Source organism: Lemur catta, chromosome 3 (assembly GCF_020740605.2).
Source record: "Lemur catta isolate mLemCat1 chromosome 3, mLemCat1.pri, whole genome shotgun sequence".
Taxonomy (NCBI): Eukaryota; Metazoa; Chordata; class Mammalia; order Primates; family Lemuridae; genus Lemur; species Lemur catta.
In genome coordinates, this window is record NC_059130.1 from 31465854 (window position 1) to 31483282 (window position 17429).

At 42.4% G+C, this 17429-nt stretch overlaps 1 protein-coding gene and 1 pseudogene across 4 annotated transcripts in view; one reads left to right on the forward strand and one right to left on the reverse strand.

Moving 5' to 3' along the window:
* The window catches only part of LOC123635150 (T-cell surface glycoprotein CD1b-like), a 74682-nt gene extending 64511 nt beyond the window's left edge, over positions 1 to 10171 (reverse strand). The window contains exons 1-6 of one of the 4 annotated variants that reach the window (XM_045547026.1): positions 10019 to 10171; positions 9455 to 9721; positions 8547 to 8825; positions 8080 to 8358; positions 7597 to 7690; positions 6509 to 6914 (exon numbers count right to left, since the gene is read on the reverse strand). In XM_045547026.1, the coding sequence (XP_045402982.1) occupies positions 6893 to 6914; positions 7597 to 7690; positions 8080 to 8358; positions 8547 to 8825; positions 9455 to 9721; positions 10019 to 10079 (1002 nt within the window). In that variant the 5' untranslated portion in view covers positions 10080 to 10171 and the 3' untranslated portion in view covers positions 6509 to 6892. Of the gene's footprint in view, positions 1 to 6508; positions 6915 to 7596; positions 7691 to 8079; positions 8359 to 8546; positions 8826 to 9454; positions 9722 to 10018 lie in introns of those variants that run through there. The other 3 variants (XM_045547025.1, XM_045547023.1, XM_045547022.1) reach the window with 3 other exon arrangements.
* A 3211-nt stretch (positions 10172 to 13382) lies between these two features.
* LOC123634800 lies at positions 13383 to 15946 on the forward strand (annotated as a pseudogene).
* Positions 15947 to 17429: the final 1483 nt, after the last annotated feature.

Genomic DNA, 17429 nt, shown 5'->3' on the forward strand with positions numbered 1-17429 from the left:
CTTGATCTCCCCACTGACCCCCCACATCCACTCGGTCAGGGATCTGACTAAAATTGGTGCAGAATCACCACTGGAGACGTGGAGCTCCGAGGACAGGTGACATAGGCGGGAGAGAGCTTGGACTGGGGTGGGTCTCCGCGGTGCCCTATCTCTTAAAGGGACAGACGCGGACCTGCACTGAGGCGAGGGGCCGTGAGCGTGAAATATTAAAGCGGGACTTTTTTGCTCTTTTCTTGCCATACGGCGGCTTTCTAGCTGGGGAGCTGCTGTGGGCCCTGGCGCCTGCCGAGCTCTGAACGCTCTCCCCCGGCGCCTGCGACTGGCGGACGCGTGGTCGCCAAATCGGTTCCCACAGCTAAGCGGAAAGGACCTTGGACTCCAGCGGGTCTCCGTGGTGCCCGATCTCTTAAAGGGACAGACGCGAACCTGCACCGAGGCGAGGGGCTGCGACCACGAAATATTAAAGAGGGATTTTTTTTTATCTCTCTCTTTCTTTCTTTCTTTCTCTTTCCTTTCTTGTTTTCTCTTTCTTCTTCTTGTTATTCATATTGTGTCTCTTTTTTTTTTTTCTTTTTTCCTTTCTTTTTCTTTTCTCCTTTCCGGTGGCCCTCCAGCCCAGGAGCTACTGTATACTCCTGAGTGCTCCAGACCCCCAGCTCTGATTCCTATCAGACCCTGAAAATTGCCCCCCAGTGCCAGTGATCTGCGGGTGGGCAGCAACAATTGTGTGGGCCAAGGTCTAAGTGCTGCAGAGCCATAGGGTGCCAGGCGGCTCCCCAGGAGGCTCCATCCCCTGATCCATAGACCCTATCCAGGTCCCCTTCCCAGGTGTGAACACTGAGTGCTTCCCCAGAAGCAAGAGTGTGGACCCCGGACCTTGGGAACACAGGGACTGTGTAGACCTTTGCCCGTGGGAGCTGCAGCAGCTGGGGCACTGAGTGAGTGAGGGCACTGCCTCCTCCACCTAGCCAGTGTCTTTCCTGCAGAAAGAGACAGAAACCACACATCCAGAGGAAGAACCAAAAGACAGGGGGAAAAAAAAAAAGAAAAAGAGAGGGAGAAGAGGCTTTCTGCTTGCAAATAGTGTGAATCCTGCCTACTAACTGAAAGTCCAAAACACAGTGATTTAACTTGCCAAACTGGTCTTAGGTCAAGCCAACCCTCTGGGGGTGGACCCATCAGAAGCAGTCCCCCAACTGAGATTAAAAAAAAAAAAACTCTAAACAACACACAACAGTCTCCCCCTGTAGATAAAAGAAGCAACATACCTAGACTGTTTCACAGCCTAAGAACAGAGTACAAGACGTGCTGTTAACTAGACTAAAGCTGTGAGAAAAGATCTAACGATAGAGCCAGATGGGAAGGGCTCAGCGGAAAAATATGGGGAGCACAAAAAACCAAATGGAAACCTCGCCCCCAAAGAGAAATACCAACTCTCCTCCAATTGGCACAAGCCAGTTTCAGAATACCAACATGTTACCAGAAGAAATTCAGTCTTGGGTTATAAATAAGCTGAATGATATACCAGAAAAAATTGATATCCAACGCAAAGAAACCGCAAAAAAATTCCAGGATTTGGAAGAAAAATTCACTAAAGAAATAGACATATTGAAGAAAAACCAAACTGAACTCCTAGAAATGAGGGATTTATTCAGGGAGCTACAAAACACAGTGGAAAGTCTCAAGAACAGGGTAGATCAAATAGAAGACAGAATCTCAGAGATCGAAGATAACTCTTTCCAATTAAATAAGACAGTCACAGAGATAGAGCAAAGAAATAAGAAAAAAGATCAGAGTCTTCAAGAAATGTGGGATTATGTGAAGAAACCTAACGTGAGAGTTATAAGCATCCCTGAGAGTGAAGAAGATAATAAGCAAGGGCTGGATAAACTATTTGAAGACATAATAGAAGAAAATTTCCCAGGCCTTGCTAAAACTTTAGATATACAGGTTCAAGAAGCTCAAAGAACCCCTGGTAGATTCATAGCAAATAGGAAAACACCACGCCACGTAGTCGTCAGACTGACCAAAATATCCACTAAAGAGACCCTTCTTCAAGCTGTAAGGAGAAAGAAACAAGTAACATACAACGGGAGACCCATTAGAATTATGCCAGATTTCTCAACTGAATCTTTACAAGCAAGAAGAAATTGGGGCCCCATTCTCACTCTTCTGAAACAGAATAATGCCAAGCCTAGAATCTTGTACCCAGCTAAGCTAAGCTTTCTGCATGAAGGAAAAATTAAGACATTCTCAGATAAACAAGGACTGAGGGAATTCACCAAGACAAGACCACCCGTCCAAGAAGTACTCAAAAGAGAGTTACACATGGATCATCACAACAAAGTCCCACAAATGTAAAACCACCCAAGAGCTGAAGATCAAATTCTAGCCACCACAATGGCTCAAGAGAGAAAACATATCAATGAAGTTCTACTCAATAAGATAAACAAAAATCTATCCCAATTATCAGTTCTCTCACTAAATGTCAATGGCCTGAATTCCCCACTCAAGAGACATAGACTGGGCCAATGGATAAAAAAACACAAACCAAGTATCTGCTGCCTTCAGGAAACTCACTTAACCGGCAAAGATACATTTAGACTGAAAATCAAAGGATGGAACTTGATATTTCAAGCAAATGGTAGCCAAAAGAAAGCTGGTGTGGCAGTTTTAGTTTCCAATAACTTAGTTTTTAAACCAACAAAAGTAATAAAAGAGAAAGATGGTTACTACATACTGGTGAAAGGCACAATTCAACAAGAAGACATAACCATACTTAATATATATGCACCCAATCTAGGCGCACCCAGATTCATAAAGCAAATGCTACTCGATCTAAACCAAATGATAGACAACAACACTTTAATAATTGGAGACTTTAACACCCCACTGACAGCACAGGACAGATCCTCCAAGCAGAAAATAAGCAAAGACATAGTAGACTTAAACAGAATGCTAGAACAAATGGGCCTGACTGACATCTACAGGACATTCTACCTGAAATCCACTGAATATACATTCTTCTCATCACCTCATGGGACATTTTCCAAGATTGACCATATCCTAGGTCATAAAGCAAGCCTTAAAAAAATTAAAAAAATAGAAATCATACCCTGCATCTTCTCAGACCACAATGGAATAAAAATAATAATGAACCCTAACAGGAACTCTCATTCCTACTCAAAGTCATGGAAGCTAAACAACCTTCTCCTGAATAACAATTTTGTAAAGGAGGAAATTAAGTCAGAGATCAAAACATTCTTTGAATTAAATGACAAAGGTGACACAACTTATCAAAATCTATGGGATGCAGCTAAAGCAGTCCTGAGAGGAAAATTCATCTCCATAAATGCCTATTTCAAAAAGACAGACAACTTACAAATAGACAACTTAATGAATAGACTCAAAGAGCTGGAGAAAGAAGAACAGACTGACTCCAAACCCAGCAGAAGGCGAGAAATTATTAAGATCAAATCAGAATTAAATGAAAAGGACAAAAAAAAATACTATAAGGGAAATTAATAAAACAAAAATTTGGTTCTTTGAAAAGGTAAATAAAATAGACACACCACAGGCTAGACTAACCAAGAGCAGAAAAGAAAAATCTTTAATAACTTCCATCAGGAACATGAAAGGAGAAATCACAACCGAAGCCACAGAGATACATGACATTATCTCTGAATATTACAAAAATATTTATGCACACAAATTGGAAAATGAGGAGGAAATGGACAAATTTTTAGAAACACACAGCCTTCCCAAGCTCAATCAGGAAGAAATAGAATTCCTGAATAGACCAATATCAAGAACTGAAATTGAAACAGCAATAAAAAACCTTCCAAAAAGAAAAGCCCTGGTCCACATGGGTTCACACCTGAATTTTACCATACATACAAAGATGAACTGGTGCCCATCCTACATAAACTATTCTTCAATATTGAGAAGGATGGAATTCTCCCCAACACATTCTGCCAAGCCAATATAACCTTGATACCAAAACCAGGAAAGGATGCACCAAAAAAAGAAAACCAATTTCTCTCATGAACGTAGATACAAAAATTCTCAATAAAATCCTAGCAAATCGTATCCAAGTGCTGATTAAAAAAAAATTCATCACGACCAAGTAGTCTTCATCCCAGAGATGCAGGGGTGGTTCAACATACGAAAATCTACAAATGTAATTAACCACATAAATAGAAGCAAAAATAAAGACCATATGACCCTCTCAACAGATGCAGAAAAAGCATTTGACAAAATTCAACACCCTGTTATGATAAAAACACTTAACAACATAGGCATAATTGGGACGTACCTAAAAATAATACAAGCCATATATGACAAACCCACAGCCAACACAAGTGGGGGGGGAGGGGATGGAGGTATGACTACATGATGAGTGCCAGGTGCACTGTCTGGAGAATGAGAACGGACGCGCTTGGGACTCTGACTCGGGGGGATGGGCGGGATATGGACAGTGTATATGACCTGAACTTATGTGCCCCCATGATGAGCTGAAATTAAAAAAAAAAAAAGGAAAGAAAGAAATGGGTTTGGTACTCTCTGTGGCTTCAGGCACCCATAGGGGTGTTGCAACATATCCACTGTGGAAAACGGCAAACTGCTGTACGTATATATATTGGCAAAAATCACACAAACATGTACACATGCACATGCACTCTCACACAAAGATAATTTGGAAGCCCTTGCATTTTGTGCTTGAAAATCTACTTCTGAAAGTCATTCATGGAGAGGTCATAAAGTCATTAGTAAATTAATGTTTCTTAAGGTAAGAACACTTAGAGGAAAATCGTAAGTTAATAAAACCACTGTTGGGGGATGATAATTTGGGAAGAGAAAAAATAAGAAGAAAAAGAAAACAGAGGAAAGACATAAGAATAATATGGAAAAGCTGGTGCAAGATATCAGTGATCACATCAATATCAGAATTTTAAAGCAACTTTGAAGTGATATCACAAAATTCAAACTCAATTGGTTCAAAAGGAAAAGTGAAACTCATTACCTTCATGTAACTAAAATATTCAGAGGTTGTTCAAGTCTCAGGTATAGTTGATGTTGTAGGCTTTGGTCCTGTCGTCTTGTCATTTGCTGTTTGATACGTTTTCTTATTTGTGAGCTTCATTCTTGGACCAGCTTTACTTATTGAACAAAATTCTATAGCAGTTTTGGGCTTTGCACACATCATACCAGCCAGACAAAGTGAGAACTCCTCTTCCCTCAACTAGGAAACATAAATCCTAGACTTCACTTGGATCAGGCCAAATTAGATCAGATATACTCTATGAGTCAATTATTCTGCCTAAACAGGGGCATGAAATTATGTTATTATCTTAGATTTTGTTTTTCATCTAGGTCAATTTGTGCTCCTAGGGAACATTTAGCAATGTCTGAAAATATATTTGATGTCACAAGTGAGGAGATACTATGGGCATCTAATGGGTAGAGGCCATGGATGCTTCTAAACCTCCTACAGTGCACAGAACAGTTTTCCTCAACCAGAATTACCTGACCCAAAATGTCAATAGTACAGAGGTTGAGAAATCATTAGAACAAGGGTTCTCAAACTTGAATATAAATCAGAATCACCTGGAAGCCTTGTTAAAACAGATCCCTAGTTCCCATTCCCATATTTTCTGATTCAGTAGGTTGGGGAGGTTGTAGTAATTTGTTTTTCTAGCAAACTTCCAGGTGCTATTGCTGCAGCTAGTTCATAGTTCACATTCCTAAGTTCCACACTGCATGGTTCACAAGCATACAGCAATAGCATGGCTACTCAATAAGATGGAGTCCAGTTGAATGTATTCCTGAGAAGTAAGCAGTTTTATTAATAGAAAGGGGGAAGCTGTGATTTCACCCTTTTGCTACACTTCTTAAATTCTAAAGACCATATTGTTCTAAAATTTACAGATCAGAGAATTGCAACTAGTACACCTGGCTTCCCCAAAACTAAGCTTCCCCTGGCCTCCGTTCCTAAGTTCTAATAAAATATATCCTCAAAATCTGCCTTCCCCCTACTATTTTATTCAAAATGAATTAAGATGTTTTAAGATGGACTCTTCTAGAAAAATATAGAATAAAAAAATGAGTACAGGTAAACGTAAATCAGAAATATAACTGAATGAAGCAGCACAGATATCAAACAAGGACCCTGAAGGCAGGAACAGCCCTCTTAATTCTTTTCCTTGAATATATCACAACCCCCCTGAACTATAACTCCTCACCCACCCTGCCTCTCACTCATTCTCCCTGGAAAACTGAGAAGCAGGAGCTCATTCCAATGACGGTTTGAAGTTAGACTGTAGTTGTAGTAAGGACAATGGTGTTTTTCTCCAGAGCAGTTCAGAGAAGAAACCAGAAAAGCATTATATTTTTTGCCTAAGTAGAAAAATTTTAGTAAGAAGAAGAAGATCTAGAATATCAACAGAAAGAAAGAAGGAAGGAGATGACTCTCAAGGAAGACCATGAACTTGACACTCAACAACTCAGATAATTTTTATGGAGAAAATGTATTTGCAGGTAAGGGCTCTTGGCAGGGATCCACAAACAGGAATCACTGCCCTCAAGTAACTTTCAAGTTCAACATTAAGTGTATCTACCATATTTCATTTATTCTGAGACATTCTTTCTTACATTTTAATATATAAGACATAGATCATGCTACTGATACAGTCTTATAATAAATTCACAGTTTTAAATAATTTTTCTGCTGGTGTTTAATTTGCAACTTATCTTAAAATCTATGAACACTTCATTTTGATAAAATATGATGATAATTTGATGAACTATGATGAGAATGACACCTGGGTTGACATCTTGGGATTCTAGGCTTCTTGGTGTTTATTCCAAATGGGAGAGCAGATATGATGGGAGCTCAAGGAATATCTCGATATGATCTGTTAAAACCACATGAACAAAGAGCTCTATATAAGAGGTATTTATTTGTACACTGATGTTCATAGCAACATGATTCACAATATTTAGAGTTGGGAGCAAGTCAAATGTCCATAGACGGATGAATGGATGAACTAAATGTATCACTTACCTACAATAGAATATTATTCCGGACTTAAAAGGAAGGAAACCCTGTCACATGCTACAACATGGATGAACCTTGAGGGCCTCATGCTAAGTGAATTCAGCCAGTCACAAAAAGACAGTTACAGTGTGATTCCACTTATATGAGGTACCCAGAGTAGTCAAATTCACAGAAACAGAAAGTAGAATGATCTTAGCCAGGGCCGGGGGAGGCATGAGGGGCAAATGGGGAATTTCTGTTTCATAGGAAAAGAGTTCCTGTTTTGAGGGATGAAAGAGTTCTGGAAACTGCTGGCATAAAAATGTGAATGCACTTAACTCTACTGAACTGTACATTTAAAAATGCAAAGAGGGTAAATTTTGTTATGTGTATTTTAACATATTAAAAAATACATCTCCACATAAAGGAGATGGGAGTTCGGGGGAAAGAGTTTGCTGGAAAGATTGAGGCTAAGGCAATGAAATGGATCAATGTATGGAAAAGAGTGGGAGGGTATCAGAAAAGAAAGATTAAAAACAAACAAACAAAAAATAACTCACCGGCGCCTCTTATACCATAATGCAAGGCACACCAAAAGGATCAAGGAAGGCACTATTATTGCCAAAAAGATGCAACCAGTGGAGATGGGGTGTCCTGGCAATTGGGAGAGGACAAAAGGATGTCACTTTAAATCCCACCCACTCGATCCCCTGGCCATCCTTTGCCCACCTGAGTGTCAGCACCTCCATTCAGCTGCTCCCAATGTATGGTCATCCCCAACTCCCTCTCTCACATTCCTGAGGCCATCCATCTATATTTGATCCCTCTAGCTCCAACTCACATAATCTATGAGTCCTTTATTCTTATGTCTTCTATAACTTGGCTCCTCTATTTTTATTCCTGTTGGGACTGAAGTCCCACATATGAATGAATCTATCCCTCTCCCTCTTTCCTCTGTCAAGCTCCATCCTTCCCCAGTGCTTGCCTCTCTGCCTGAGGACCACCTCCTCCCATGTCCAGCCTGGGACCCAGCCCTTTCTCACCCCAGTAGAGGATGATGTCCTGGCCCTCTAGACTGCTGTGCTTCACCCGACAAGACAGGCCAGCCGCCTCCCCAGCTGCCACATCCAGGGTCACTCGGAGATACCACGTCCAGTCAGCGTTGGGCAGGAGGTCACTGTGCTGAGTGCCTGGGTGGTCCTGCTCACCCTGCATCCACCTCACCCGCACAGGCTTTGGATAGAATCCTGAGACATGGCACACCAGCAGCAGACGGCCAGGCCCGGGACTGGGACCACTGGACAACCAGGCCTCGGGCTTTACTGGGGCAGGAAGGGGCAGTGAGAGTGTCGTATCATGACTCAAATTCAGACCTCAGGGACTCAGAATCCAAACTTGGACAGTGAAGGCATCCACTGCTTTGGGATCTGAATAACTTGTTGATTAAGCCCCTATCCTACTCTTGAGCTTAGAGGAGGCAGTGGGAAGTGAAATATACAGCAGGACTAACCTTGCCTTTGCAATTCTGCCTTCCCTGAATAGAGGACGCTCAAGAGATATCGGGGGCAGATTTCTAAGAGGAGCTTCTTCACAATGTAGATGGCAATTTTATATTGCATGATTAGTGCACAGAATATCCGTGACCTGATGCCACCTTCTGGGGCAGGCACACATGTATCATTCTCGAAGCTCAGGAAGTCCAATCCTCCTAAAGCTCCCCTCAAGAAGCTTACTATGGAACCTCCAGCATGTCGCTCACAGCCTGCTATGCCCTGGATCTGAAACGGGTCTAGGTAGAAGGCAAACAGAGAACAAGTTATTAAACATAAATAAGAAAAAAAGCCATGAGTAAAGGACCTAGTATTTTATATTTAGGTGTGGATAAATTTCTTGGATGTGAAATGAGGAGCCAAACCCCAAATACAGTACATAGAGATTTTCAGAAACAAGAGCTTCAGGAATGCTGCGCATACCATGAATTGGGGGATATGGTAGTAGTTGGTGGAGGTGGGAGGCAGAGTGTGATGCAGACTAGAGAGCACATTTCAGCATGAGGCATAGGACCACAGCAAGGGGAGACACAGGGAGGAGAGCACTAGCAGACAGATCAGAGGAGAAAGCCATATTGTAGGTCACTCAGGCACAGGGTAGGAGTAAGGGCCCTTGAGGAGCAAGGTCCACATAAGACACACCAAGAGTTGGTTACCAATGGAGAGCCCTAATCTCTCAGAGAAGAGTCAGAGGCAGCCAGAATCTGGAATACAGTGTGGAGTCAGTGAGAGATTGCTCTAGAAGAGTGTGTGCATGCAGTTGGGTAAAGCAGAAAGGAGGGGAGAAGGATCAGAGAGATTAGCAGCTTGCAAAGAGAGAGAGAAAAAAGTCCTTGGGAGTCTTTGCAGTTCAGGGGACTGGACTCACATTCCAGCTGGAATTCACTGGCATACCCCTGTATTTCTTGAGTAAATAGAAAAAAGTAGACTTGGAATAGCTCCTCCAGCTCAGCAACCTCTTCATCACTGATGTTGCCCTTGGACCAGGGCTTCAGGAATATGGCAGTGCCCAAGTCACTGTCCCAGCCTTGAATCTGCAAATCATCCAACCAACCTGAACCTTGATTGTGTGCCCAGGTGCTGTTGGCAAAGGATGAAATCTGGATGACCCGGAAAGAGGTTGGTCCCTGGAAGGCTGTGAAGAGTAGAAGAACAAGACTGTGAAGAGAAAGGGAGAAGCAGGAGGGAGTGAGAGAGAATGGAAATTGAAAAGATCCAGAGAACAAGAACCTACAGTCTGAAGAACACATAAAGGCTGACACATTTGACTGCCCCAGGGACTCAGGCTCCAGCCCCAACACCCATAGAGGCAGAAGAGGGCTGGAGACAGCAGGGCTCAGACTCTTCATGTCCAAGTGCACCTGGGTGAGCGCAGCATGCTTTTATCCAAGACCCCTGAACCAGTGCTGGGAGCTGCCAGAGTGACTCTTACCATCTTCGCTGTCACCACCTGGGAAGAGAACTGCTAACAGTTGAAATGGAAGAAGCAGCATTTCAGTGGGAGATGGAACTTCTGACTAGCAAAGCTGGTGTTTGACATCTGATTGCAGCAAACCCTTTTTCTCATAGCTTGTAGTGACTTCCTCTTTTCCAACTGACAAATCTCTTTCTCATGCAAATTGCATTTCAGAGAAAAAATGTGCCTCCCATAACCCTCAGCCTTATACCCTGCCTTCTTGCCCCACCCTGGCCCTTACTTCTAGACTTTCTCTTACCTCCCTGACTTCCACCTGCTGTCTGTGTCCTCAGCTTTTTTCAAACCACCTTGGAAAAGCCACCATGTGATACTGAACGGTTATTTTACCTTCTTTAGCCTCTATTCCCACATATATAAAATAAGAGGGTTACATTATACAATTGCTTAACTTCTAGTCTTCTTTAACCTAGAAGGAATGTTTGGTTTATCCACCCAATCAGTCTCCATTCCTCCCTGATGCCCTGTCTTCTCTTGCCCTCTGTCATTGCCCCTTCCTAATGTTCTCAATGTCTCCTCTTTCTTGTTTCACTCTCCTTGCATAATGGCTCTAAGCATACATTCTAATCTGTTGTGTGTCAATGTGTGTATATTTTTGTGTGTATATATGTGTGTGTTGACAGTCACTTACACGAAGGCATTTTACACACCTTACATGAAGCATTTTAAATGCCATGTGTAGTATAAAACTACAGACACAAATCCCAGAATCAGATATTATAAATTCTGCCATTTATAATCCAGGCAAATTTATCTTAGACCATAGCAATTACTGAGGGACAAATGATATTTGCTACTGGTATATGACCTTCTGTTCAGTACCTCTTTTTTTTTTTTTTTTTTTTTTTTTTTTAGACAGAGTATCTCTTTGTTGCCTAGGCTAGAGTGAGTGCCTTGGCATTAGCCTAGCTCACAGGAACCTCAAACTCCTGGGCTTAAGTGATCCTACTGCTTCAGCCTCCCGAGTAACTGGGACTACAGGTATGCACCACCATGCCCAGCTAATTTTTATTATATATATATTTTTAGTTGGCCAGATAATTTCTTTCTATTTTTAGTAGAGACGGGGTCTCACTCTTGCTCAGGCTGGTCTCGAACTCCTGGCCTCGAGCGATACACCCACCTCGGCCTCCCAGAGTGCTGGGATTACAGGTGTGAGGCACCCTGCCCGGCTTCAGCAGCTCTTGACCTTTGGGGTTTTGATATTTTAAAATTCACAATATTACGGGGGTACCAACATTTTAGTTACATGAGTTGCTTTTTTACCATTTGAGTCAGAGTTATATGGGTGCCCTTCGCCCACATGGTGTGTATTATACCCATTAGTTTTGAATTTACCCATCTCCTGCTCCCTCTCTCTCCTACTTGATTTCAATTGAGTTTTACTTCCATCTGTACACATACATGAGTGTTGATCAATTAATTCCAATTCAATAGTGAGTATATGTGCTGTCTGTTTTTCTATTCTTGCCCTGCTTCTCTTAGTAGAATGGTCTCCCATTGCATCCAGGTTGTTATAAAAGGTATTGCTTCAGTATTATTTATGGCTGAGTAGTACTCCATGGTATACATATAGTATATTTTATTAATTCACTCATGTATTCATGGACACTTGGGTTGATTCCACATCTCTGTGATTGTGAATTGTGTTGCTATAAACATTGGATACAGGTGGTTTTGGATAAAATGACTTTTTCCCCCTTTTTGTAAATACCCAATAGTGGCATTGCTGGATCAAATGGTAAGTATACCTTTAGCTCTTGGAGGTATCTCCATCATACTACTTTCCATAGAGGTTGTACTAGTTTGCAGTCCCACCAACAGCATATAAATGTTCCTTTCTCTCCACATCCATGCCGGCATCTGTTGTTTTGGGACTTTTTAATAAAAGTCATTCTCACTGGATTTAGGTGATATCTCCTCGTGGTTTTGATCTGCGTTTCCCTGATGATTCAAGATATTGAGCATTTTTCCATATGTTTATTTGCCATTGGTCTATCTTCTTTTGAAAAGGGTCTGTTCATGCCTTTTGCCTACTTTTCAATGGGGTTATTTGATCTTTTCATACTGATTTGCTTGAGTTCTTTGTAGATTCTAATTATTAGCCCTTTTTGGATGCATAGCATGAAAATATTATCTCTGATTCTGTAGGTTGTGTATTTGTTCTGCTGATTCTTTCCTAGGCTGTGCAGAAGCTTTTTAATTTAATCAGATCTCATTTATAATATTAATTTTTGTTGTTGGTGTCATTGCCTTTTGGGTCTTCTTCATAAATTCTTTCCCTAGGCCAATATCTGCAAGAGTTTTTCCAACATTTTCCTCTAGAATTCTTATAGTACCATGCCTTAGGTTTAACTGTTTTATCCATCATGAATTAATTTTTGTGGTGAGTGGTGAGAGGCGAGGGCTCTCTTTTAGTCTTCAACATGTGGCTATCCAATTTCCCAGCACCATTTATCGAATAGGGTTTTATTTTCAGGTGTATGTTTTTGCCTACTTTTTCAAAAGTCAGATGACAATATGAGGATGATTTTATATCTTGGTTCTCTGTTCTGATCGATTGTTCTATGTCTCAGTTCTTGTGTCATTACCATGCTGTTTTGGTTACTATAGCCTTGTAGTATAGCTTGAAATCTGCACTCAGTACACCTATTGTCTTCTGATACTGAGATTTGAGAAGAGTAGAGTAATGAAACAGACGAGAGATTGAAGGGACAGGAAGAACAGCCAGGGCATGTGAGAAGGGCAAATGTAGATAGGGAGGCAAAAATGATGAGTCAGTAGAGCAAAACAGCAAGAACAAGAAGAGGGAGAAAGAAAGCCAGGTGGCAGAAAGGTAGAGGGGAAGACCACAGAGAGGCAGGAACAAGGAGACTGCTGAATGTGTTCCTGGGTCCCATTGACCCACTTCCATCACTTCAAACAGATGAGAACATTTACAACCCAAGGGTATTTGATTTCTGCAAGGCCAAAAGCTACTACATATTTTAGTGATAACAGAGACTTTGTTCTAAGCCAGGACTCCTTTTCCAGCAGTTAGTGCAATAAAGGAGGTTGGGCAGATGTAGACATAAGCAGGGAGAAAACCTGGAAGCCAGACAGTGGGAGAGATGGAGGGGAAGTGAGAGACCCTGTGGGAGGCTGTGGCAAAGGGAGGCAGTGGGGCTTTTCCTGTAGAGGCGTGGGCAGAGGGAGAGGTTTGTCTGTGTGTGGGAAGCGAAGTGGTATGACAGTGCTAGAAGGTGTAGGGAGGGGTGCTGATGTCTGTGTTCCAAGGGAAGGTGTCCTGCCTGGGCACAGTTCACCTGACAGAGCTCCAGTGATGCACCTACTACTGCTCCTGCTCCTGCTCCTCTTCAGGGAACTTTGCTGCCCTGGGGAGAGCACAGCAGGTAGGAAGAGCTCAGGTGGGAGGATACCTAGAGTCGGGCAGGAAGGTGGAAGGGAAGCTCTGGGAAGGCCCTGAGAAAGGGAGCAGTGCTGCTCTAGGGTGTCCATGGCATAGGCCTTCCAGGCTACTTCCAGGCCCAGAATTCTTGTCTACAGTCTCAGTTTCTGTTTCTGATTTTGGGGAGAGGAATTTGGCCCAGGGGAAAAGCGGTACTGGAATATATGTAATTATTTCCATCCTTCCTCTCCTCTGTGGGCTCCTCTTCTTCCTGTGGCATCTCATCTCCCATCCCTTTACACTCTCTCCACTTGCCATTCCCCTCTCTCTCAGCTCCCCAAGCTCTAGGATCCCATCACCCAGCAGCAGTGGAAGCTCTCTCCTTCCACATGCTCCAGATCTCCTCCTTTGCAAACCACAGCTGGGTGCACATCCCGGGCCCAGGCTGGGTGGGTGAGCTGCAGACTCACTCCTGGGATGGCATCATGGGAACCATCTGCTTTCTGAGATCATGGTCTCAGGGAGACTGCAGCAAGGAGGAGCTGAAGAACTTACAGGTGCTGCTCCAGGTGTACTTGTGTGGTTTTTCCAGGGAAGTACAGACCTTTGCCAGTCAATTTCAGTTTGAATGTGAGTTCATTGTTATAAGCTGATAATTTGCCCAAGGGCTCCAACCATCTTTCAAAGGAGAAGATAGTATGTAAATCCTGACCCTCATCCTTCCTTCCTGACCTTGTTTCCTGTCTCCCTTTGTCTCCCACTCCCTCCTCTGCTGTACTAATCACTATTTCCCCCCAATATACAGTGCAGAGCCTGCATGTATTGATGGTTGCATGCCCCTGAATGTACCCTCAAGTTCTGGCTCCCTGGAATGGTTGTCTGTTGTTGATCTTCTGCCAGTAATTTCTGACCTCAGACTCAGTCGTTCCTCCCCAGGTTTCTGGCCTCTTTCCTCTTTGGCCTGAGTGTCCTTGTGGCCTGTCTTATAGCTACCACTCTCATATGAGTTCTTCCAAACAAGCCTTCCACAATAATTATTTCAAAGTACCTTTATAATATTCAAATTTTCTTTCCACAAATTTCCTTCCCCTTTTTCACCTAAACTCTAGTCTTTCATATGATTTCTCAGCAAATTTTCCTTTCTTTGAATCCCTTTACTCTCTAAATTGTTTATTTTTCTTTCCTGTCATTCTTTCCATATTGATTCTCTCTTTCTCTCTCTACCCTCAGACCCCTTTGAGGTCCACATGTCAGCCAGCTATAAAATGTATGCTGACAAGGCCTGAGAAATCTTCATAAATGGGACATATCAAGGATCAGATTTCCTCAGTTTCCAAGGAAGTTCCTGGGTGCCATCTCCAGCAGCAGGGTCTGGGGTCCAGAAAGTCTGCAAGGTGCTCAATCACTACCGAGATATTAAAGAAATAGTGCAGAGCATTCTTGGTCACACCTGCCCTCAATTTCTGGCAGGCCTCCTTGTAGCGGGAAAGTCAGACCTAGAAAGACAAGGTGAGCCCAACTCTTGCTCCTCTTCTTGTCCTAGTGCTTTAACTTTTGTACTTCAATTTGCCTGTTCTCATTATCATTTTGAAACACATAATGAGAGGCTATAGGGTTAGATGTGTGGGTTTAGGATTGTTTCTTACACAAGAGAAAGAGGTGATTACTCAAACTTCTAAAGCACCTGAGTCCCTGAGCTCTGACTTGGGGTTTCCCTTAAATTCCATTTCTCCCCGTCTTCTCTTTTCCAGTGAAGACAGAGGCTGGGTGTCCACAGGCCCTAATCTCGGGCCTGGCTGTCTGCTCCTGGTGTGCGACGTCTCAGGATTCAACCCAAAGCCTATGTGGGTGAGGTGCATGTGAGGTGAGCGGGAGCAGTCGGGCACTCGGCACAGTGATCTCCTGCCCAATGCTGATGGGACATGGTTCCTCCAAGCAACCCTGGATGTGGCAGCTGGGGAGGCGGCTGGCCTGTTTTGTCGGGTGAAGCACAGCAGTCTCAGGGGCCATGATATAATCATCCACTGGGGTGAGAATGGGCTGGGACCCATCTGGGAAGTTATGCAAGACAGTCCTATGGCTTTTTTGAGGAGCAGAGGAAATGGTGAGTATGCCTGGCACAAGAAGGATGAAATTGGGAGAATCCAAATAAAAAAGGGTAGGGAATGACAGCAGTTAAATTTGAATAAAATGGAAGTAGGGGATTAGAGGTAACAAAGAGAAAAAGAAGGAATGAACTGGTGACTTGATTGAAGAGGGTTGGGGAGGAATTAAAATGAGGGCTCTAGAAAGTACAGATGAGGAGTCTAGGAGGTTTCACCCTTGTGAAATGAAAAGGCTCAGCTGTGGTGTGACAGAGAGTATTTTGTGGGTTGACATTTGTATTTTGTCACCAACCAGGTGGATACTCCATCCTTCTGATACTGATCGGTTTGACAGTCTTAGTTATCTTGGTCATGTTCCCTGTAGTTGACTCATGGTTTGAAAAACAATGGTAAGCCTTTTTGTGTTCTTTGTTTCTTCAACGTCTAGTTAACTAATTCTTTTATTTTCTGTCTTCTTTTTTCCTTCCTCCTTTCTCTCTGATTTCCGTTCTTGAGATTAAGATCGTCTTCCTTTCCAACAGCTCAAATTGGAACTTTCTCTCTCCCTATGTTTCCAGTGCTTTACTATCGATTCTTCAAACTATGATTCAGATGCCTCATTCTCATGGAAGCGTTCCAGGATTACCCAATTGAAAGCTCCTCTGTACTCCCCCAAATTGAAATGATCTTCATAAACACACTTATTTCTTCTTATTAAGAAAAGTTAGGTTTTTGCTCTCATCTCTTCCCTGAGTTGTTTGAAAGTAGGATATAAGTGTTTGTGTCTGTATTCATGAACAAAAGCCTTGTCTGAATTCAGGGCCATTTTTATAAGCACATGACCCAGGCAGGCACATGGGATCTCATGCTCTGAAGGGACTCATGTGAAGTTCTATGCTCCGCTGTTGTCATCTTGAAATCCTTAATAGTTTTCAAAAAAGAGACACTGATTTTCCTTTTGCATAAATTATGTAACTGGTTCTGCCTGAAGGTAATATTTCCCAATAAATGCTGACAAATAAATTCAGTGTCAGATCAAGTGATATTGTCTTAGTACATTCCCTCTTTGACATCCATGCATCATTTGATTCTGCTCTTATTAAAACACTTCCTGTCTCCCTTTGTCTCTCACCAAGGGGGTAGGAGACAGATGAGTGTCTCAGACTTCACAGTGATTGGGGTGTTATTTGACTTTCAGGGAAATTTAGAGACAATAATAACATATGAGATGTCTCTTGTCAAAGTGAGGTCAGGGTTGAACTGGCATTCCTACTTCCCCGAGATTGTGTGTGTTTATGTGTGTCTTTGTGGATGTGCACATTCAGCGGAGAAATTCATATTCTGATAAAGAAGAAGCCATGGGGTTTGAGGACAATTGTAATGTTCAGGGCCAGGGTAAGACAATGAACGAAAATAGTGATTGGATGCCAGTTAAGCTATATGTTTGCTTCTCTTTGTTATTTTGTTTTATTATTATTGCTATTATTTACAGTTTGTTTTTTCTTTAGTTTTTAATGCGCATTCCTAAATTATCTAATTAATTGAGATACATTTGATTGAACCCTTTGGAAAGGAGAAAGCTGTTTGTATGCAGAGTTCACATAGATGTTCAGTCAACCTCTTCCATTGGATGGGATAGTTGAGCAGATTATATATATATTTTTAGTGGAACTTTATAACTCTATGGTGGGCATTTTCAGGTTATCAGACAAGGTTTTATGATCACATATCCAGGCTGCACTCTTACCCATGGACAGGCATTGAGGCCAGCCTTTCCACTATTGAGAGTCCACCACCTTCTGTAGAACATATTGAGACAGCCTATCTAGAGCTAGGCCACTAGAGTCCAGAGAGGAAGGTGGAATTTTAAGGGGTTGTTTGGAGCAATAAAAGATGA